The 22767-nt window shown below is 36.1% G+C and overlaps 1 protein-coding gene across 2 annotated transcripts in view; it reads left to right on the top strand.

Annotated features, from left to right (window-relative positions):
* MTREX (Mtr4 exosome RNA helicase) overlaps positions 1-22767 on the top strand; it is a 111349-nt gene that overhangs the window by 69132 nt on the left and 19450 nt on the right. For both annotated transcript variants that reach the window (XM_003925848.4, XM_074385870.1), the window contains exons 19-21: positions 7589-7717; positions 16509-16619; positions 19028-19216. In XM_003925848.4, the coding sequence (XP_003925897.1) occupies positions 7589-7717; positions 16509-16619; positions 19028-19216 (429 nt within the window). The remainder of the gene's footprint in view (positions 1-7588; positions 7718-16508; positions 16620-19027; positions 19217-22767) is intronic.

Here is a 22767-nt window from a genome sequence, read left to right as displayed (position 1 = left end):
TGAGATGATCATGTGATTTTTGCTTTTCTATTTTGTATTCTGATATGATATATTACATTAACTGATTTTCAGATGTTAACATGACAGGATTTCTGAGGTAAATCCCACTTTGTCATGATACATTGTTCTATGTATTGGGATTCAGTTGGTAGTATGTTGTTAAGGATTTTTTATGCCAGTATTCATAGGAAATATTGAGGATTTTTCATGCCAGTATTTATAAAGTAAATGTTGGTCTTTAGTTTTGTTGGTGACATCTTTGTTTGGGTTTAGTATTAGGCTAATGTAGGCCTCATAGAATGAGTGAGAAGGTGCTCCTTTTTTCTTCCAGTTTTTGGAAGAGTTTGAAAAACGGGTATTAAATTTTTGTTTTTTTCCCTCAATATCTTCATGACATTCAAAACTTTTTAAATGTTTGGTAGAACTTGGCAATGAGGCCACTTCGGTCTGGGCCCTTCTTTATGGGCAGTTTACTAAGAGGTTAGTCAGTCAGTCTCTACTTGGTCGCAGGTTCTTCAGATTGTCTGTAATTCATTAGTATGCAGTTACTCAGTATTGTTTTGTAATCCTTTTTATTTTTGTATGGTCATTAGTAATATCTCTTTCATATCTGAGCTAGTAGTTTAAATCCTTTGGGTAAAGTTTGTCAATTTTGTTAATCTTCTCAATGAGGTTTTGGGTTTTACTGATTTTTTTCCCTCTGTTTTTCTGTCTCTACTTCATTAGTTTATGCCCTATCTTTTTAATTTTCTTTCTTCTGGCTATAGGTAGAAGATTAGGTTATTAACTTGAGGTACCTCTTCTTTTTAAATAGAGCTTTTACAATTATAAATTTCCCTCTACAGATGCTTCAGGTGTATTCCATGAATTTTAGTATATTTTATCATTTTTATTAATCTCAAAATTATTTTCGAATTTCCCTTTTGATTTTTTCTTTAATCCATTTGTTATTTAGGAGAGTGTTAATTTTCACATATTTGTTAATTTCCCAAATTTTTGTCTTTTCTATTTCTAATTTTATTTTTGTTAAGAATGTACTTGGAATTGTTTCAGTAGTTTTGAGTTGTTCTAAGTTTGTTGAATGGCCTGTCATGGTCCATCCTGCAGAATGTTCCATGTGTGGTTGAGAAGAATTTGTATTCTGCTGCTTTAAGGTGGGGTGTTTTATAGATATTCTTTAGGTCTAGTTGGTTTAGAACTTTTTTTAGAGTGTTGTTCATGTCTTCGACTTCTTTCTTTGCGTTCTGTCTGATTGTTCTATGTATCATTGAAAATAGAGTATTGAAATCTTGTAACTATTGCTGTATTGTCTATTTTTCTTTTCTGTCAGTTTTTGCTGCATGTGTTTTCAAGCTGTGGTAAAGTGTATTTTGTTTTATATCAGCATAGCAATTTGAGCTCTCTTTCGATTATTCTTTGCGTAATATTTTTTCCCACTTCGAAATTTTCAGTCTTGTTTATATCAGTAAATTTAAAGTGTGTGTCCTGTACACAGCATACACAGTAGTTAGATTTTGTTTTTTCAATCCAGTCTGAAAATCTGTGCCTATTTTTGGATTGCTTAATCCGTTCATATTTAGTTTCATTACTGATATAGTTGGATTTGTGTCCACCATTTTAATTTTTGTTTCCTGTGTCTTGTGTCTTTCTCTTCTTTTACTGCTTTCTTTTGCGTGTCGTGAATTTTTTCTAATGTGGCATTTTAATTTTTAAATGATTTTCTATACATACACATTTATGTATATGTGTGTATGTATATATGTATATAGCGAGAGAGAGAGATTTCCTTTTTGTTTGCTGGGGCTTTCCATATACATATTATTAGAATAAGCTTTAGATTTACACTGACTTCATTCTAATGTGATACAGAGATGTTATTTCTGTATAGCTTGATTCCATTTTCTCTCTTTTTATGGTATTATTGTTATGCATATTACATCTATAAATGTTACAAATCCTGCAATACATTATTATGATTAATACTTTATGTGCCTTTTATTACTTTTATTTTTTTCATTAATTTTTTTTTTTTTTTTTGAGTCAGATTCTCACTCTTTCGCCTAGGCAGGCTGGAGTGCAGTGGTGCAATCTCAGCTCAGTGCAACCTCATTCTCCTGCCTCGGCCTCCCAAATAGCTGGGATTACAGGCTCACTTCACCATGCCCAGTTAATTTTTTGTATTTTTAGTAGAGACGGGGTTTCACCGTGTTGGCCAGACTGGTCTCAAACTCCTAACCTCAGGTGATCTGACTGCCTCGGCCTCCCACAGTGCTAGATTACAGGCGTGAGCCACCATGTCTGGCCACTTTTTATTACTTTTAAAGCTTATAGAAGAAAGGAAAGCAAGTGTGTATATATAACTTTTGTTATATTAACCTTCTTATTTATCATTTTTGGTTCTATTTGTTCTTATGGATTCAAGTTATTACCTAGAGTTACTCCCTTAGCCTTATACAGTTTTGCTCCCACCTACCTCCATTGTGCTGTTACTGCCAAGATACTGTATTTTGATATGTTACAGGCTCAATAATGCAATGTATATCTACTGTTTTATACAACTGCTTTTTAAATCATTGAAGAAAGATATTTATTTCTATCTTTTTTTTTTTTTTTTTTTTTTTTTTTTGAGACGGAGTTTCGCTCTTGTTACCCAGGCTGGAGTGCAATGGCGCGATCTCGGCTCACTGCAACCTCCACCTCCTGGGCTCAGGCAATTCTCCTGCCTCAGCCTCCTGAGTAGCTGGGATTACAGGCACACGCCACCATGCCCAGCTAATTTTTTGTATTTTTTTTAGTAGAGACGGGGTTTCACCATGTTGACCAGGATGGTCTCGATCTTATGATCCACCCGCCTCGGCCTCCCAAAGTGCTGGGATTACAGGCTTGAGCCACCGTGCCCGGCCTCTATTTCTATCTTTTATAATTGCATAATTACCTTTACCATTGTTCTTTTTTTTTTTTTAAATGTCGTTTCAAATAAATATCTAGTATTACTTGGTTTTAGCCTGCATAACTTCTTTTTATGTTTCTTGTAAGGTGGGTCTGCTAGAAAAAGATTTTCTCGGTTTTAATCTGTCTAAGAATGTCTTTTTTTTCTTTGCTTTCATTTTTGAAAGTTAACTCTGCTGGATATAGGATTCTTGGTTAACAGTTGTTTGTTTTTTTCTTTCAATATGCCAACTCATTGCATTCTGGCCTCCATTGTTCTGCTGAGAAGTTTTTGCTGTTAATCTTCTTGAAGTTCCCCTGTAGGGGATGAATCCTTTTTTCGCTTTCAAGATTTTATCTTTGTGATTTGGCTTTCTGCATTTTTATTATGATAAATATATCTGTATAGAAAGTGACTGAACTTCTTTGCCTTTATCTTACTTGGATTTTATTCAATTTTCTGGCTATGTAGTTGAATTTTTTTTTCCAGTAAATTTGTAGTTTTCAGCCACTATTTCTGTTTTTGATTCATTATTTTTAGAGATAGGGTCTTACTCTGTCACCCAGGTTAGAGTGCAGTGGTGCAATCATGGCTCACTGCAGCCTCAAGCTCTTGGGCTCAAGCAGTCCTCCCACCTCAGCCTCCTGAGTAGCTGGGACTGCAGGTGTGCACCACCATTCCTGGCTAACTTTAAATAATTTCTGTAGAGACCAGGTCTCATTATATTGCCCAGGCTGGTTTCAAACTCCTAGGCTCAAGAAATCCTCCTGCCTTAGTCTCTCAAAGTGCTGGGATTACAGGTGTGAACCACTGTGCCCAGGCCATTATTTCTTTGAATATTTTTCTGCTCCTTTCTCTGAATCCCTCCTCTGGAACTCCCATTATGGGTATGTTGCACTTAATGGTGTCCTATATTTCTCTGAGGCTTGGTTCATTTTTGTTTGTTCTTGCTGTGTTCTTTGGATCGCATAATCTTTGTCAATAGTCTGTCTTCAAATTCACTGGTGATATTAATCTGCCAGTTCAGATCTACTGTTGGGCCCCTCCTCACTTCAGTAAACACACTTTTGAACTCTAAAATTTGCTTTTGCTTTCTTTTTACAGTTTCTACTTCTTCATTGATACATTCTATTTGATGCAACATCATTATTGTACCTTCTTTTACTTCATTAATTATGATTTCCCTTGACTCTTTGAATATATTTATAGTGGCAACTTTTAAGTCTGTTTAGCGTAACATCTGGTCACTATCATAGGCCGTTTCTGTTGCCTGCGTCTTTTTCTTGTTCTATGGGTCATAACTTTCCTGTTTCTTCACATGTCTCTTTTTGGATAATATATTGTAGTAACTCTAGGTATTCCCTCCCTGCCCTGACCTCTTGCAGGCTATTGTTGTTATTTGCTTGTTTATTTCTTTAGTGTTGAGCTGGACTATTTGATTGAAGTGTGTTCTGTCTACCTCTTACCCCATATAATATTTAACCTTTTAGTTTGTTTCTGGGGTAGAGTTGGAGGTCACAGCTGTGGCTATGCCCACAGTCACCCTGAGATGACAGTGGTTTGGACAAAGTCTCTTTGACTCTACCTTTCTCTGGGCAAACTCAACTATAAAGCTCTATTAGCAGGAGGGCTCCATCCATTATCATTTTTAAAACCAGGTTCTCTTCTGCTAACTATCTGCTCTACAATTTAGCTTGTATCTCCAATGAATATAGATCTACCAATTGTATTTCACCACAGCCTCTGCTAGGTTTCTGAAAGTTATCTTAGGCTTGAATTTCCTTGGCTCTGTTACAAAGGAAAACTGGTCCTTTGGGAAGATACTAAGAGTTGTCTGTTTTAAGGCGTATTTCTTCCCCCAAGCAAAATCTCTGAGTCAAAATTCTAAAGCTGGGGGTAGGGACAGTGCCCTCTTTTCTCTGAGTGACGTTCCCGATTTAGGAGTCATGGGATAGGTGGAAGGTGGGGGTGGTAGCCTTAGGTCTTTTCATCTTGCCTCTCTCAACGTGGACCCATTGCCTTATAAACCAGGGGAAGGGCTGTTGGGTTCCTTTTTCTCAGCAGCACCACACCAAGACAGAACCTGTGGCCAACCAGTAGAGGCTAGGTAGCCTCTACCTTTCAGCCTCACTTGCAGAGGACTTAGCAGCAGCAACAAGTAGGTAGGATGAAGATGAGAAATGTTGACATCCTGCCCCTCCTAAAAGATAGCTGTACCCAACCAAGAGCTGCAGGGATACTGGGCCCTTCTGTATTTTTGGCTTTACCAGTTTGGTGTTTCTGTTTCAGTGAACTGGAAGAGTGAGGGAGGGAACAGTCTTTGTTCAGATATCAAAGACTTTACTGAATTTTAGATTTTTAAAATTAGATCTTCATTTAATATATTCCCTTAGGACTGTTTCCAGAAACTTTAAATGGTTGGTTTTTCATAATTTTTTCCAGTTGCTGGGGAGCAGGCTTGTGGATCACACTGTCAGAGTATGCATACACCACACACACACACACACACACACACACACACACTCACACACACGCATGCACACACAAATTTTTTAAAAATTATTTGCTTCTTTTGATTCTAAATTTACCTTTCAAGGTAGAACCAGTTGATGAGAGTTATTGTAGGCAAAGATATGAGGACTAGAGAGGAACACATTCGTTTTTTTTCTGTTTCTGTTGACGGTGAAACTAATTTTTTCATTAAGCTACTTGAATTTGTTCACTACAAATGTGAAGTACATTTTCATTAATTTTGAGATCTAGGTCAGAATATGGATCCAGAGATTTTTGTGGCCAATAGAACTTGCCAGAGGCAGAGGGAGTATACACACTCATGAAGAAAACTGTTTGAAGCATTTTAAATAAATAAAAATGTAATTGTTAACATAATTTTACTTTGCTTATTTCTTTGCATTCTACAAGCTTGGGATTACCAAATTATGTTTTAATTAGTTAATTTCCGTTTATAGCAAGAAATTAGCCACAGTTTAAAAGGAATAAAGAGAAGCTAGGAAAAAGAAGTTCAGTTGTACTGTTAAGAAGTAAAAATTAGGAATTATAAACAAAAATCTAAATAAGATAATAGAACACTTAACTAGTTTTTCTTATCTGAAAGTTAACATTGATCCATCTTTACTGAGTGCAGAACTGGAGTAAGTTAGCTGAGAAAAAATTTATAATTTTAGGAAATACTTTTAACAGCACATTTTCATTTAATGTTACAATTAAGAAGGCTTGTTGTGTTTCCACAGTAACACTTGAGAATATTTCCATAATGGCATAAGTTGGTTTTAGTAGCTCTGCAAAAATAGATGATTATGTATAATATACTTGAGTTATAGTAGTCACTTCTGTGGTTGTTGTCTTAGAGAGAATATTAAATTTATAAATAAAATCTGCAAAATTGGAACCAAGCCCAACAACAGAGTTCTAGGTTATATAGAAACATTAAAGATGGCTCATATGCCTGTGGTTTTTTGGTCCAGATAGTCACATCTTCCCTAACACTTGAGAGCTAATTTGTCTGTCAAATTGTTCAGAGAGGTTTTTTTCCTCCTCTGTAAAGCTAATATGATAATCATTGAGTCTTATAATAATTGGCTCTTTAGGAAGACTTGATAGTTGATCATAGCTATTTGTTTAGCTCATTGTTTGTAAAACTCATTTCATAATGACTGAACATCATCTTTACAGATAAAAATACTCTAAGCAAAATACTATCTCCATCTTTGCTTTGTGTTTAAACTGAGGAATGTTTTGCAACTTCTTTTAAAATAACCACATTTTAAACTGAGAAAAAAGTGTTTCTTTTGTGTTGGAAAAATAGTGCTTATCTTTTCTTTGAGGAAATTTGAACTCAGTGATTTAGAATAATTGTAATTTCTTTTTTCTTCAGCATTTGGAAATATGTTTTATTCTTGTTAAACAGTTGGTAGTTTATTGCAGAAATAGATTGTAGAAATGGATTCCTTTTGATTTATTAACAGATACTCATTTTTTTAGTAGGAACTGTCCTGGGTAGAGGCCATGTAGTCAAGTTTTTGCCCTGTAACTTTCTTTTTATGTATTTTATGCAAAACAGGTTATTTAAATATTTTATTTAAAGATAAGAAATTCTGTACTGAAAAAAATTTTCTGTTATTGCTTGAAAGATACTACTCAAACACACATTATCGTAATGCAGAAGTGTGATTAGATCTAAGTGATCTTGAGAATCATAGTTTTATTAGAGAATATTAAAGACGAAAAGACAATAAAAATCGGAACCACATTATAAAATGCTTGCATAATAAACAATAAGATAATCTATTCTCAATCTGTCTTTTATGGTATTTAGAGTGACTAGAAGATACAAACTAATTATCTGACGCTGAAAATTTTAGTTTCTTAACATTAATTATTAGAAAAAAGTAGTCACACTTGACTGTGCTTGTACTATTAAATTAGAATTTATAAATATAAAATTATTTCTGGGTTTCCTCATCTAGTTGAACATGTTGAATCCAGAGAGACAGTTTTCATTTTATAAAATATGTGTTACACAGTTTGTATCGGTCACAATGCTAAATGTTGAGAAAATAGTTCCTGTACAAATGGAACTTAAAATTTATGGGCCAGTTTCTTAAAGAATGAATGAACATCTTTTGTTTTAATTTTTAGCCTAACTCTGGTGAACTGGATCCTTTGTATGTAGTGGAAGTACTTCTGCGCTGTAGCAAAGAGAGCTTGAAAAATTCAGCTACCGAAGCTGCAAAACCAGCTAAACCTGATGAGAAAGGAGAGATGCAGGTTTGTACATAACTTTGTGTCTTCAGATTTCAGGTATTCTTTAACTATTTATAATCACCAAAGTTCTTCAATGTGATTATAACTGAACATACTATTATGATTTCTAAATTAGACGTTTTCAGGTTAGTAAAGCCATCTAACTTATCAGTAGGATAATCAGTGAGATTTGTTTTATTTTTCTTTTATCAAATTTCAACAAGGTAATCATGATAAAGTGGAAGAAAAAGAATTGTCATTGAAATTTTCCACAAAGCTGGATTTTACCAGGGCTAAAAAGATTTTTCATTATCGTTGCTTGTGACTGAGTGATTTTATAGTTCGAATTCCCATGGAAATATAGGCAGTCCTGATTTAGGATTTTTTTGACTTTGCAGTAGTGCAAAAGTGATAATCATTTAGTATTATAGAACATTAATACATTAATGAGAGATTTAACATTTATTATAAAATAAGCGGCTTTGTTTTAGATGATTCTGCACAAATGTAAGCCAATGTAAGTGTTCTTAGCACATTTAAAGTAAACTATACCAAGTTATGTTTGGTAGATTAGGTGTTCCTGCTATTAAATACATTTTTGACCTAATGATATTTTCAGCTTACAGCTAGTTTATCAGGACATAATCCAGTTTTAAGGAGGAGCTATCTGTAATGATTGAAGCATGATTTTACTAATGAAAAATTTCTACCCAAGTTTCATTAGTTAAAATCATTTAATTTACATGTGCTTTTAATTAAATATAAAACGTAGCATATTGGATAGGTCTTTTGAGAAATGTCATTGTAATTGTATTTGTTATAATATGGTTGGTTTGTAGAAAATAAAATCTGCCACTGTAGTATCATAGACTGTTTCTTTGGATCGATAAATTATTGTGGGTTTTGGAGTTGGTAGTATTTTAAAAAGACAATTCATTGTAACATTTGTAAATGACAATTTAAATGTAAATTCTGAATATTACCTAAACTTTGGTCTCTTTTTCTCAGTCTTCTAATTTGTTCACTTCCAGAATTCCACCACCAAGTGAAATTTTTGTGTGTTTTTTTTCCCCTAACATTTATTTTACTGACTGACTGTCTAACTATAAATGAGGCTAAAACTCCCACCATCAGGCACATATTCATTGTCCTCAAAGGGCCCTTAGGAGTTACTGCAAGTTGGAATAGCAAATGTGTTCCACACATCTCAACATTCTCCCTTTCTCATGGCAGGCATTGCTTGTAAGTCACAGCACTCTCACACTGAAAGCTTAGATTTTTCCAAGAAAATTATATAGACCACCATGAAACCAAGGCAAACTGAGGGCCTTTCCTCTGCTCCTGTAGCATTTTTTATTATGTGTATTTCACTGTATGCTGCTAAGGAAATTGGCAAGGGGTGGAGGATTGTTAACATGAATTTTACATATAGTCTGTGACTTTAAGGGGATGCAGCTTAATAAGGAAACATTTTGTGCTTCAAAACTGCTCAAGGCAGGTAATTAGTAAAACAAAAGCTTTTAAAGGAAGTAGTAAGATTTTAACAAACTTGTAGGAACGTGAGTACTTTTATAGGCAAGAATTGTTTTCCCAGCAAAGGAAGCGGCATGTACAGAGAGCATGAAACACCTTCTTTAGAAATAACTTTACGTTTTTCTGTTCTTTGTGGTTGATGACAAAGAACATAAAACAATGTATAGAGAGAAGGACTATAGTTTAAGAAACAGTACTTTATATATACAATTATATATTCTATGTAAGTATATGTTATATAAATACATAATATTGTTTGCCTTATAGATTGTCTTGAAAGGAATTCTAGACATAGAGAAATAGTTCCATGGGCAGTTTATAAGGAAACATTAGCTCTTAACTGCATTGATTTTGTAGCATTATTCAGGTAGCTTAAAAGCAGGCTTCCACTGATCACATTTGCCCTCTCTGACTTTGAGTGGATGTAATGCCAAATTTCACTGTTTATCAGAGTTTTTAGACTACTGACTACTTTCTTTTTTTTTTTTTTTTTTTTTTTTTGAGATGGAGTCTTGCTCTGTTGCCTGGCTGGAGTACAGTGGCGCAATCTCGGCTCACTGCAGCCTCCGCCTCCTGGGTTCAAGTGATTCTTCTGCCTCAGCCTCCTGAGTAGCTGATATTATAGGCACATGCCACCACACCCAGCTAAATTTTGTATTTTTAGTAGAAACGGGTTTCACCATGTTGGCCAGGATGGTCTCAATCTTCTGACCTCGTGATCTACCTGCTTCGGCCTCCCTAAGTGCTGGGATTACAGGCATTGAGCCACCACTCCCAGCCTGGAAGATAACTTTCTAAAGTGACTTTTCCTTGTACCTGTAAAATATTCTTGAACTTAGTTTGCTAAAAAAGGCTGAGAAAGAGAGAGAGTGAGTGAGAGTGTGTGTGTGTGTGTGTGTGTGTGTGTGTGTGTGTGTGTGTGTGTAGAGCGAGCAAGAGCACTCCAGCTCTGCATTACATTGATGAACAGAGGTGAACAGTTTAGATAGTGCATTCTAAAGATTGCTTGCAGTTTTTACACTGTTGCTTTGCCAGCCATGTGTCTGCCCCTTATCACAGCCACATCATGATAGTTAAATGAGACTCAATGTCAGGGAGTGAAGACTTTAATCACGGGGGCTAGATATGGGAGATCTGTTTTGTCTTTCTGTGCAAGGAACTCAATAGAATCATTCCCCATTAGATTAAAACATCTATAAAAGGACATGGAATAGAAGATTACAGATCACAACCATACACTTATAAAAGCTTCTTGAGGATTAAAATACCAGAAGTTGTCATGGAATAATATTTGCAGTTTTGGCAGGTTTCAAGTTTACATTGAAGGTATACTATAATACAAATTGAAATCAGATTTTTTGAGTAGCAAACTTTGAATGTATTTTAAGTTGCTGATTTAAATTCTTTGTTAAGTCAAATTTCTTGACTTCCTCAGGATAGTTTTTGTTAATTTCTATTTTTTTCTCTGTGTAGATCATACTTTATTAATTTCTTTACATGTCTCATAATTTTTCATTGAAAATTGGACATTTTAAATAATGTAGTGAGATGGATTAAGGATCCTTCCTTTAGAGTGCACCTCACTTATACCTAAAAAATAAACAAAGCTGGATGTGGTGGCTCATGCTTATAATCCCAGCATTTTGGGGCACTGAGGTGGGAGGATTGCTGTAGCCCAGGAGTTCTAGACCAACCTGGGCAACGTAGTGAGACCCTCTCTATACAAAAAAACAACAACAATAACAATTAGCCTGCCATGGTGATAGCATATGCCTGTAATCCCAGCTGTTGTGGAGGCTGAGGTAGGAGGATCGTTTTGAGTCCAGGAGGTTAGGGCTGCAGTGAGCTGTGACCATGCCACTGCACTCCAGCCTGAGAAATAGAGCAAGACCCTCTCTCAAAAAATCAATCTCTTTGTCTAAAAACAATAGTAGAGTTGAGCTTGTTTCCCTATAAAAACTAAAAATAACGTCTTCACATATGTCCCTAAATTATTTTTCAAAAACTCATACACCAAGCAGACATACTGGCACATAAACCTCAAAGAGGAACAGAAGACTAAAACTGTGACCACTGTTCTTTGTTCTAAATGTCTTCCTGAGGGGCCAAAAAGAGATCATGTTCGCAAGCCAGAACGAACATTCTTTACTACTAATCCCAAACGTTTAGACAAAACTTCTCCTTAACCAATTGCAAATTTAAAAATCTTTAAAGCCAGCTAATAACCTGTGGGCCGCTGCTTTGAGATGTCCTGCCTTTTTAAGTCAAACAGGTATATAACCTCCATATATTAATTTATGACTGCTGTAACCTCTGCCTCCCTGCCCTTAGAAACTCTTATCTGTAAGCCATCTGGAAGGTTGGGACTTAAAAAGTACCTAATCCCCCTTGTTTAGCACCCTACAAATAAACATCTTCCTTTCTCCCACTGCAAACCTCAATATAGACATCTGATCTTACTGTACCAGGCAAGCAGACCCCAGTTTGGTTTTATAACAGCAGCAACTCTGTAAATCACAGTTTTCTTGCTCCCCCAGAGTTTATTCTTGCTGTTTGTTGTTGGTTTGTTTTGTGATTTCTGAATTAATTCTTTTAAGTCTGTATTTATATAATTGTGTGTGTCCACCAAGTCTCTGCTTGGTTAATTTAATGGTCAGCTAATAATTATGCAGAGACCTCCTTAAATGCCTCAATCATTAAGTTTCCCTGTCTGACCAGGTGTGGTGGCTCATGCATGTAATCCTAGTACTTCAGGAGGCTGAGGTGGGTAGACAACTTGAGGATCAGGAGTTCAAGACCAGTGTGGCCAGCATGGCCACAACCCATCTGTACTTAAAAAAAAGAAAAAAAAAAGTGTAGCTGGCATGATGGCATGCGCCTGTAGCTTCAGATGTTCAGGAGGTTGAGGCAGGAGAATTACTTGAACCCAGGAGGTGGAGGTTGCAGTGAGCCAAGATTCCACCACTTCAAACAAAAAAAGTTCCTCAGTCTTTTCTTAAAGGCTTTGTATGCATATTGCAGCAAGCTATCAACCCTCAGCTAGGCAGTTAACAACATTACCTTAGCCACTTTCTGGGTGTACAATTCATGGTCAGGGAGAAGTGAGAGCTTAGGGTCTTTTCATGTCTTTGTTGAGTATGCACACAGCCCTCTACGGTCTTTGTTGAGTATGCACACAGCCCTCTACGTGGCCTTCTAGATTTCCAGAAAAGTGTGGGACCTTTTCTAATTGTCCATGGACATCTTACTCCCCAACTTTTAAGCTTTCCAGTTAACCTGTTGTTTGCCCAGCTGTCATTCACAACTTCAGGCAGCTGTGGTGTTAAGTAGTTGCTTCTTACTATTTTTGACAAACACCTCCAGGAAATAGGCTTGCACTGGTAAGCTCTGAATCAGGTTAAATAAAAAAACAGCCTTGTGAATGGAGTCTTCCAGGGAACCACCAGACTGGAATAATGACAATTCTGTGGGAATAGGTCTTTGAAGAGGTTCCAACCCTGTTCTCTTTCCTCCAGTAGCTCCCATACTGCTTTTTAATATGTACAGGTATCTGCAAATTTTCTTCAAAACAGAATAACACTATTTCGTGAAGATAAGATTTAGTGAGCAAGTTGTTTTTTGAACCAGCTGAATTTTAATCAAGTCATGGCAGACACAGTTATTTAAATCAATGTTATTGATTAATTCCTGATTAAAACCTGTATTTGTGTCAGTAAAAATGGTGGAGTAATTACCTCCAAAAATCCTCTTCTCCATAAAAGCAATGCCAATACTGAGAAAACTTGTCAGAATCAACTTCTTCAGAATTCTGGAAATTAACTAAAGGCTTGCAGGAATCCATGGAGCATTTATTCAAGAAAAATGGCAACTTTTGGTAAGATAGCAAGCTTTGTGGCAGCTTTAACTTAACCCACTCCACATCTCCCACTACTTGGCTCCCGAGCAGCCTGAAAACCAAAGACCTGCAAATCCCACTGAAAACCAGTCTTCCTTCTGAATCTCGTCTTCACAAAATAGTGCTATTCTGTTTCGAAGGAAATTTGCAGATACCTGTGCATATTGAATTCAACTACAAGTATATTAAAATATTCTTTCTAAAGCCAATTGAATTATTTTCAGTTTTTCTACCTTTTTGGATTATGTACATTACCTTAGTGCATAAAAATTGTGCATTTTTCACTCTAGATTTCAGCTACTTGGTATCGATAATTTTTCATGTCCTGAGTCTTTTCTGCCCAAACAGTGCATCAACTGCTGGTTCACAAATCAGTGACCCAAAACCCAGTGCAACTTACAGAATGTTGTCTCTAAAATGAATTAGACTAGCAGTCCCTAATCTTTTTGGCACAAGGAACTGGTTTTGTGGAAGATAATTTTTTCTTGGGCCAATGTGGGACAGAGGTGGTTTGGGGATGAAACTGTCCCACCTTAGATCATCACGCCTTCAGTTCTCATAAAGACCAGGCAACCTAGATCCCTTGCATACGTGTGTTTGCCCTCCGGTGAAAATCCAGTGCTGCTGCTGATCTGACCAGGAGGGGGAGCTCAAACGGTAATGCTCGCTCACCCACCATTCTTGCTGCATGGCCCGGTTCCTAACAGGCGACAGACTGGTACCTTCCTGGGGCTTTAGGACCCCTGAATTAGACAGTTTGGAAATAAAAATAAAAATGATAGTAAAGGGCCAGGCATGGTGGCTCATGCCTGTAATCCCAGCACTTTGGGAGGCAGAGGCAGGCAGATCACCTGAGGTCAGGAGTTTAAGACCAGCCTGTCCAGCATGGTGTAACCCCATCTCTCCTAAAAATACAGAAATTAGCCGGGTATGGGGGCAGGTGCCTGTAATCCCAGCTACTCCAGAGGCTGAGGCAGGAGAATTGCTTGAACCCAGGAGATGGAGGTTGCAGTGAGCTGAGATTGCACCATTGTACTCCAGCCTGGGCGATGGAGCAAGACTGTATCTCAAAAAAAAAAAAAAAAAAAAAAGCAGAAGATCATAACCATATGAAAATAAAATAATCCATGAATCTAGAGAGACGTATAAAGGAAATGGCCAGGCATGGTAGCTCACACCTTTAATTCCAGCACTGTGGAAGGCTGAGGTGGGCAGATCACTTGATGTCAGGAGTTCAAGACCGGCCCAACCAGCATGGTGAAGCCCCCATCTCTACTAAAAATACAAACATTAATTTGGCATGGTGGCATGCACCTGTAGTCTTCACTACTCAGGAGGCTGAGGCAGGAGAATTGCTTGAATCCAGGAGGTAGAGGTTGCGGTGAGCTGAGATTGTGCCATTGCACTTCAGCCTGGGCAACAGAGCAAGACTCCATCTCATAAAATAGAATAAAATAATAAAATAAAATAGGTGTTAGAAAAGACACCATTAGGCAACTACCACAAATAATAATTGACTTTGGCAAGAATCATCCATGGATGCTAAAACTAGTGAACTGAAAATTTAATGAAGAAAGGATATTTACAAAGACTCTAAAGGCTCTCCCTAGAAATTTTTTAATTGTAGAGGGGAAAATAGTAAGTAATACTGTAGTAAAGAATCCTGCAGATAGCATCTTAATTGAATGATCAAAGTGATCAACATTATCTCTAATAATGTTGACCAGTAGATTGAGTAGAATAGAACATTACCAAAAATGCATAACCTGAATCTTAACTATTCCTCCTGACCAGAGAAACCCAAACTGAGGCTCATTATATAAAATAACTTACATTATTAAAAAAAATCAAGGTCTTCAGAGACACAGAAAAACTGGGGAGCTGTTCCAGATTAAAGAAGAAAGAAATGTATCAACTAAAATCAGTGCATGATCCTAGTTTGGTTTATGGGAGTGGCAGTGGGGAAGGTAGAGTGGTAAAAAAGACATTATTGCAAAAGAGGATGAAATCTTAATATGGACTACAGATTAGATGGTATCATTGTCTCAACGTTAGATGTCCCTCCTTTAGTACTTGCACTTTATGTTTGTAGAAAGACAACGATGAAGCAAGTGGGCAAGATAAAATTAGTGAATTGAAGTAAGGGTATGTAGGATTTATTTCATTTTTACAACTTTTCTGTAAATTTGGAATCTATGAAAATGTCAGTACCATAAAAGAGCAAGAAAGGTGAGGTATATTTTTAGTTTAAAGAAGACTAATGAGACATGACCACTAAATGCAGTCTGTGATCCTTGGCTGGACTCTGAATCCAAAAGTATAATGATAATAGTAATTATAATTATAAAGTTCGTTAGTCACTGGGGAAATCTGAATAGGGATTGTATGTAATATTTCGTTAGATCTTAAAATATTGAAGCTTTGCAGGAGAATGTGCTTGTTCTTAACAGATTTACATGTATTTACTGGTCAAATGAAGTGATTGTTTTCTGCAAGTTAATTTCAAATGATTTAAAAAGGAAGAGTAGGAAAAGGCAGGCAGGAAAAAAGGAAAAACACTCCACCGCAAAAACTTGAAAGAGTAAAAGTGCTGTTAATGGTTTGGCATTAGATAATTTGTGCAGGGTCACATGACTAGCTGAAGACAGAATTCAGATGTTCAACCACTGTACCATTTTTGTTTAGTAAAGCACTATGAATATATTTGTTAGCAAGGCAGTGAAAATTGTGTTTTTATCCATGATCAGTGTAAAAGTCGCTGTGGGAGACAGATTTGGACCTGTGGAAACATTAACTTTGCCTCAGTTTATGGAGGCTCTCTCTGAATTCAAGAGCAATTGAAAAGAAGCAAAATTTGATGACAAGGAGCATTTTGACAAGAGAAAGCATGGAAGAAAGTTTGCAGATAGGTGTTGGTCAAGATTATGTCTGATGGAATATGCTGCTTTCTCGATTTGAAGTACTTTTTCTCTTTTCTTCATTCCTGCCCTTCCAGAACTTACATGAATCTTTCTTGACCTCCTAAACCTGTTAAACAAAAGTCTTTCATTCTTAGTACTATAGTACATTTATGTATCAATATTTTAAAACTGCCAAATATCAGAGAACATAAAAATAAATAAACTGTGATTCTATAATGAAGGGATCTCATTTTTATGTACCATTTATTTACCTGTTATTTAGAGGTTTGAACTAGTTTTTACTTTTTAAATACAGTAGTCTCTACTAAGATAAAAGGTTCATTGTGGGAGATTGCACCACAGTGATTATTATGTACGTGTTACATGTTGTAAATGCAACTTCCTTTTAAGGATCCAAGTTTAGAAAATACTAGAATATGAAAATGTACAATTTTAACTGTAATACTGTTTAACTTTTTGGTCATAGGTTGTCCCAGTTTTGGTGCATCTCCTGTCTGCTATCAGCAGTGTTAGACTTTACATTCCTAAAGATCTTCGGCCAGTGGACAATAGACAGAGTGTTTTAAAATCAATACAGGTATGCATTAATTTTACAAATTAAATATAAATTTTATGTAAATGCAGACAGTGTTTATAAAGAGGCAACTGAAATGCTTTTAAATATATTGCTTTCTTTTAGAATACCTATAAATACTACCAATAGTGGCAATTATTTTTTATTAAAATAATGGCAGCAGATCTTCATGTGGATGTGTCCTCTCTTTGCATCTACCAACAAAGTGATTTAGTAAAAGAGGACTCACAAGGAAAACCATTTTGCTTTATTCATTACAGCTGAAAATAACTATAGACTATAAGTTTTATGTATAAAATTATGTACTGATAGAACTTTTAAAAATTTTTGAATATAGTTAATACATCCACGAAATTGTTTTATTTTCAATAGGGAAAATTAAAATTTTGTAGTAAATTAAATTTTCTAGTAGAAGAAAGGTGCAGTGGCTCATGCCTGCAATCCCAACTCTTTGGGATGCCACAGTGCAAGGATCAACAGAGGCCAGGAATTTGAAAACAGACTGGGCAACATAGTTAGACCCCATCTCTACAAAAATTTAAAAATAATTTAAAAAGAAATGAGTAGGACTAGTGGTATGCACCTATAATCCCAGCTACTCAGGAGGCCAAGGCAGGAGGTTCACTTGACCCAGGAGTTCCACGTTATAGTAAGCTGTGTTCGCACCACTGCACTCTAGCATGTGCAACAGAGTGAGACCTTGTCTCTTTAAGGGGGAAAAGAAAAGTGATTTTAACAAAGTTATTTAGTTAATAATTTGAAGAGCATTTACTGTGCAGTGAAGGCTGTGTTCTAAAATCTGAGAAAGCAAAGATAAGTAGGATGCTTTCAGTGTGGAGTAGGAATTTTTAAGCTGTGTTCCAATGGTGGGCTTCCTGAAATGAATGATTCACTTGACAGTTTTAAAAAATTTTTGTGTAGATGTGGATATCTTTTCCAAAACAATCACTCCTAAAAAGTTTTTATCACTGTTGGTCTGGTAGCAAATAAATATATCTTATAAGGTCTTTGAAGCATCAAGTCCCACTGAAATTATTTTTTCTAGTATTTTCAAAATGGCACTGTTTTGAGCAGAAATACACATTAACCATTATTAATTTACCATTAAGTAATGACATTATTTTGAAAAAAAAAAAAAAAAACTAATTGTTTTGTGCTTTTGGCTTAGATCAGTTCTCATTTTGCTAAAGTTAAAATTGAAATTAATTTTTGTCTGTTGGCAAATTTCAGGCTTGTCTGTATTTGTCTTAAACATCCCTGTGCTATATCTGGTGTTGATGTATTTCAGCTTTCACATTAATTTCACAATAACCTGAGTCTCAGTTTTGCATCATGATTTAACAAAGTTAGACTGTTTTTTTCTTTCTTGGTCCTTCGTAGTCTTTTACATCAGTCACCACATAGTGAGAAACCACAGGAGGAAGAATCAGGGAAATTGGCCTGCCAACAGAATCCTTCACATAATGAACAGAGATTTTCCTTTTGCTACATTAATTAATTATACTTTTTTAAACTACAGAACTACAATTTTAGAGTTTTCTCTGTTCTGGAACTTCACACCTGTGACTCCATTTCTTTATATAATTGGCCAAGTTGATGTGTAAGATTCTGTGATTTTTGTGCTGACACTAGCCCCCCTTTAAATCAGGGCAGACATATATCCTGAAAATGTACTATATGCACTTAACCAGAGATCTCAGTCTTTTGAAAGAGCTTGCATTATTTGCTCATTTAAGACAACAACGTGCAAGTGTCTTTGAACCCTTTACATTTGTTGTCTACTTTTAATGTGTTTGTCCTCCCCAACTCCCAGTTCCTAACTAGCCAAAGTTTATCTTTACGGCTTATCCAAGACCCTACTTTCCCAGTAGGTTACCAGCCTACAGTGAGCTATTCCTTCGCTATATGAATATGTTTATTGCACTTAACCATTAATCATGTTTTTTTTAAGCTAAAGGTGTCAGGACCTTTTAAAAAGTCTATACTTTCCAAGTCAGTAGTGCCTTCCTTAGGAATCAACATCAAGGAAATAATCCGAAAACAGTTTTAATATAGATGTTCAATAGAAGATTACTTGTGATGGCAAGAAGTTACAACAGTGTAAATATACAATAACAAATTTATCAATAAGTTGTGCCACATTCAGGACTGTGATCAAACGATGACTTGTAGATTTATTAGTAAATCATAATACATCTGTAAATCATAGTATAGCATTGAAAAGGAGTTTTCAAAAACAAATGCTATGGAAAAATGCCCTACAATTTAAATGGGGAAAAGATAAAATTATATATGTAGTATGCTTTTTATTTTTATGCTCATGTGCATGGAATAAAAGGAAATACTGATTTGGTTTGGTCTTACTAATTTTGACTATAAGATGAAAATGAATTTTACGTATTTTGTTTTAGGAAGTTCAGAAACGTTTTCCTGATGGCGTCCCCTTATTAGATCCTATTGATGATATGGGCATTCATGATCAAGGGCTGAAAAAAGTCATTCAGAAAGTAGAAGCTTTTGAGCATCGAATGTATTCTCATCCACTTCACAATGATCCAAATTTGGAAACTGTGTATACACTTTGTGAAAAAAAAGCACAGGTATGGCAGAAACTTGGTTTTTATAGTAGAATTCCATATGTTTCACTGAATTAATATGTGTTTCTCATTTTCTTATCCTGTTGACTTGATCAGCTAAAACAGGAAAATGTCTAGCTATCTTTTAAATATCAGCTCTGAACCTGTTAGCTCTCATCAGCAATACAATATAAAGTTCATTTTGCTATAGTTTGGTATTTCACATAGGATGTTCTGTTACTTTTTTTCTTCCTTTTAAAAATTGAGATATAATTTACACAGCATAGCACCCTTTTAAAATGTCCAATTTACTGGTTTTTACTGTATTCACACATACTTGGAACTATCGCCACTATCTGACTTCAGAACATTCTTCTCACCCTCTGAAGGAATTTTATACCCATTAGCAGCCCCTCTGTTTCTCCCGTCTTCTAGCCTCTGGCAATCACAAATCTACTTTCTATCTGTATGGTTTTGCCTATTCTGAATATTTCTTATATAAATAGAATCATATGATATGTGACATTTGTGTCTGCCTTCTTTCACTTAGCATGCCTTCAAGGTTTATGCATATTATAGCATAAATCAATACTTCATTCCTTTTATGGCTAATGGTCTATTTATATAAAGTATATCCCCAGTGTTTGTTGGATAAATACGTGAGTAGAAACTCCTTTAATAGAGTGATGTGTTCAGTTCATAGTTTTAAAGCACTTTCCCTTTCTGGCTTTTTGTGAACTTACATACTATGGTGCTGAAGCATATAGACAGTATTGGCTGCATGCTCAGTGAACACATCCATGCTCTGACCCACCTTGAAGTGCTGCTAGGCAGGAAGCTTGCCAGGTACTTCTCAAGATGAGGAAACTGGGACACGACAAGCTTTTGTTACTTACACAAATAGCCAGTTGTGATTCTGGCCTGTTCATCTTTTACCAGGACCATTGCAGCAGCTCTCTCCCTGCTGTCAGTCCCTCCATGGCCACTAGGGTCAGCCTTATGTTTTCACAACATGAGAACAGGTAGACTTGAGTGTGGCTGAATGATGACTCGAAAGCATCTTTGGAGGTGGCTTGAAGGCATTATCTGAGCTGCTCAAATATACAGAAAAAGACCTTCTTGTCTGGCTGAAGGGACTGGCTAAATAAAGTGGTTATGGAGATTCTGCAGTAACATGTAAGAAAGCTCATGCATGAGCATTACATGAAAAAAGGATCTGAAATTGATGTGCACTGTGATTATTATTTAGCAAAAATATAAACATACACCAGAAAACACTAAAAGGAAAACTTTAAGTGGTGTGTTGGAGCAATGAGATTATAGTGTTCTTTTTTTTCTTTTCCTGCCCCCTCCCTACCATTTTCTATAATGTGCTTATATGTATATATCTGCTTATATATATGTGCTTATATACATATAAGCACATTATATTATGTCTGTGTGTATATAATTTTTTTTAATGGAAAAAAATACAAGTTGGGCAAAGTGACTAACACCTGTAATCCCAACACTTTGGGACACCAAGGCAGAAAGATTACTTGAGCCCAGGAGTTTGAGACCAGCCTGGGCAACGTGACGAGACCCCCATCACTGCAAAACAATTTTTAAAATTAGGCATGGTAGTGTGCACCTGAAGTCCCAGGTACTCAGGAGGCTGAGGTAGGAAGATCACTTAAGCCAAGGAGGCTGAGCCTATAGTGAGCCATGGTTGCACCACTGTACTCCAGCCTGGGTGACAGAGTGAGACTCCCATCTCTTTAAAAAAAGAAAAAGAAAGAAAAGTGTACTTGTACAGTCCAGACAATCTTTTCCCCAATATTTTTGATCCACAGTTGGTTGAATACGCAGATGTGGAACCCGCAGATATGGAGGGCCGACTGTGTATCTGTGTTCCTTTATAAATGTAAAGGAAAAGATCTTTTACAGCATTGTCTGATACAAGCCACCTTTAAATTTTTTAGTAGCCACATTTAAAAAAAGAAGAAACCAATGGAATTAACTTTAGTAGTATTTTTATTTAACCCATTATATCTAAAAGGTTTCAGCATTTTTATATTCAAAATACAAACATTACTCAAAAAAATCCTAAATATTGGACTCTGTTCTACTACCTGTAAGCTTTGTAAGTCTCACAGTAATTAGCATGATGCTTTGCTCTGCTCACATAGACATCCTCAGTCACGTCAGTCAAAGAAACCCTAAACAAACAACGATTTGTTCTTGTTTTGGATATGCCTGATAAGTCGTGCTAGGTAGCGAAGCATTCGTTGTCTAAGTTGGAAAGCATTGCTTCCTGTGACAGGGTATTTGACAACACATCTGTTCATAGCAATATAAATAACCACTAAGAGCTTGCATCTAGGGTCTGATAGCTTGGGTTTGAACCCCATCGTTATCACTCAGTAGCTCTGTTCATAGCAATATAAATAATTGAAAAGAGCTTAGATTCTAGAGTCTGATAGCCTGGATTTGAACCTCAACTTTTTTGTTTTGTTTTGTTTATTTAAAGACGGGATTTTACCATGTTGGTGAGACTGGTCTTGAACTCCCGACTTCAGGTGATCCACCTGCCTGGTGGCCTGCAAAGTGCTTGGATTACAGGCTTGAGCCACCTCGCCCAGCCTGAACTTCATCTTTATCACTCAGTAGCTCTGTATTCTTGACCAGTTTATTTAGTAATCTCTCTGTGCCTCAGTTTTCTCATCTATAAAATGCAGATTTAATATTAGTTCACTACCTTTTAGGATTGCTATAAGAATGTAATAATGTAAAGCACTAGAAATAGAGTACATAGGTAATCTCTGAGTACATATGCTGATCACCTTCATAATTTTTCCTCCTTAGTTGAAATTTAATCAACGGTCTACAAAATTCTGTTGTCTTTGGATTTCATCTTAACAAAACTTTTCTGTCAGTGTTCTTCTGAACCAACCCTTCAGGAGACCATCATTTTTTGTTCTTACGCTGCTGTATGCTTGTCATAGTTGGAAAATATGTAATTACTGATTAACTAAATTTTAAACTCATCTACTCTAAAGGATGACCTCAAGATGATACATTTTCATTTTAAGTTTTCACATCTGTTTTGAATAAAAGCCTGTTGTCTTTGCTAAAACCATTTCCAGCTTAGGCAAAGTTATGATGTAACTTTTAAGGGCAAAAGGAAGGAAGAGTTTTCAGGACATTATGGGGGAAATGTAGACGGTCAAGAGAAAAGATTTCTGTACCCTTATTGTTCTTCCTCTATTCTCTAAGCTACCCCTTGATGCCTAAGGATGAAAAGCTGGAGCTGCTGGGATTGGTACTTTGGGGGCATGATTAATTGTCTAGTGAATCCTGTCTTGGGAGAGCCCATCCTAATTTCACCACTGAATTTTTCTACTCTTACAGCCTACCTTGTCTAACTCTCAATATCCAACTCACTCTCCTCTTTCTAGCCTTCTGCTTACCTACCTGCATTTAAGCAAGAGCCATGGTCTCTTCTCTGTCTTCTTAAGCTTTTTATACTTTCTTCCTGCTCTGCCTCAAATTTTTCAAATGGAGATTTTTGTATTGTCCATGTACTTGATATTTTA

This window comes from Saimiri boliviensis, chromosome 1 (genome assembly GCF_048565385.1).
Source record: "Saimiri boliviensis isolate mSaiBol1 chromosome 1, mSaiBol1.pri, whole genome shotgun sequence".
Taxonomy (NCBI): Eukaryota; Metazoa; Chordata; class Mammalia; order Primates; family Cebidae; genus Saimiri; species Saimiri boliviensis.
This window is presented reverse-complemented; position numbering and strand designations above follow the sequence as displayed.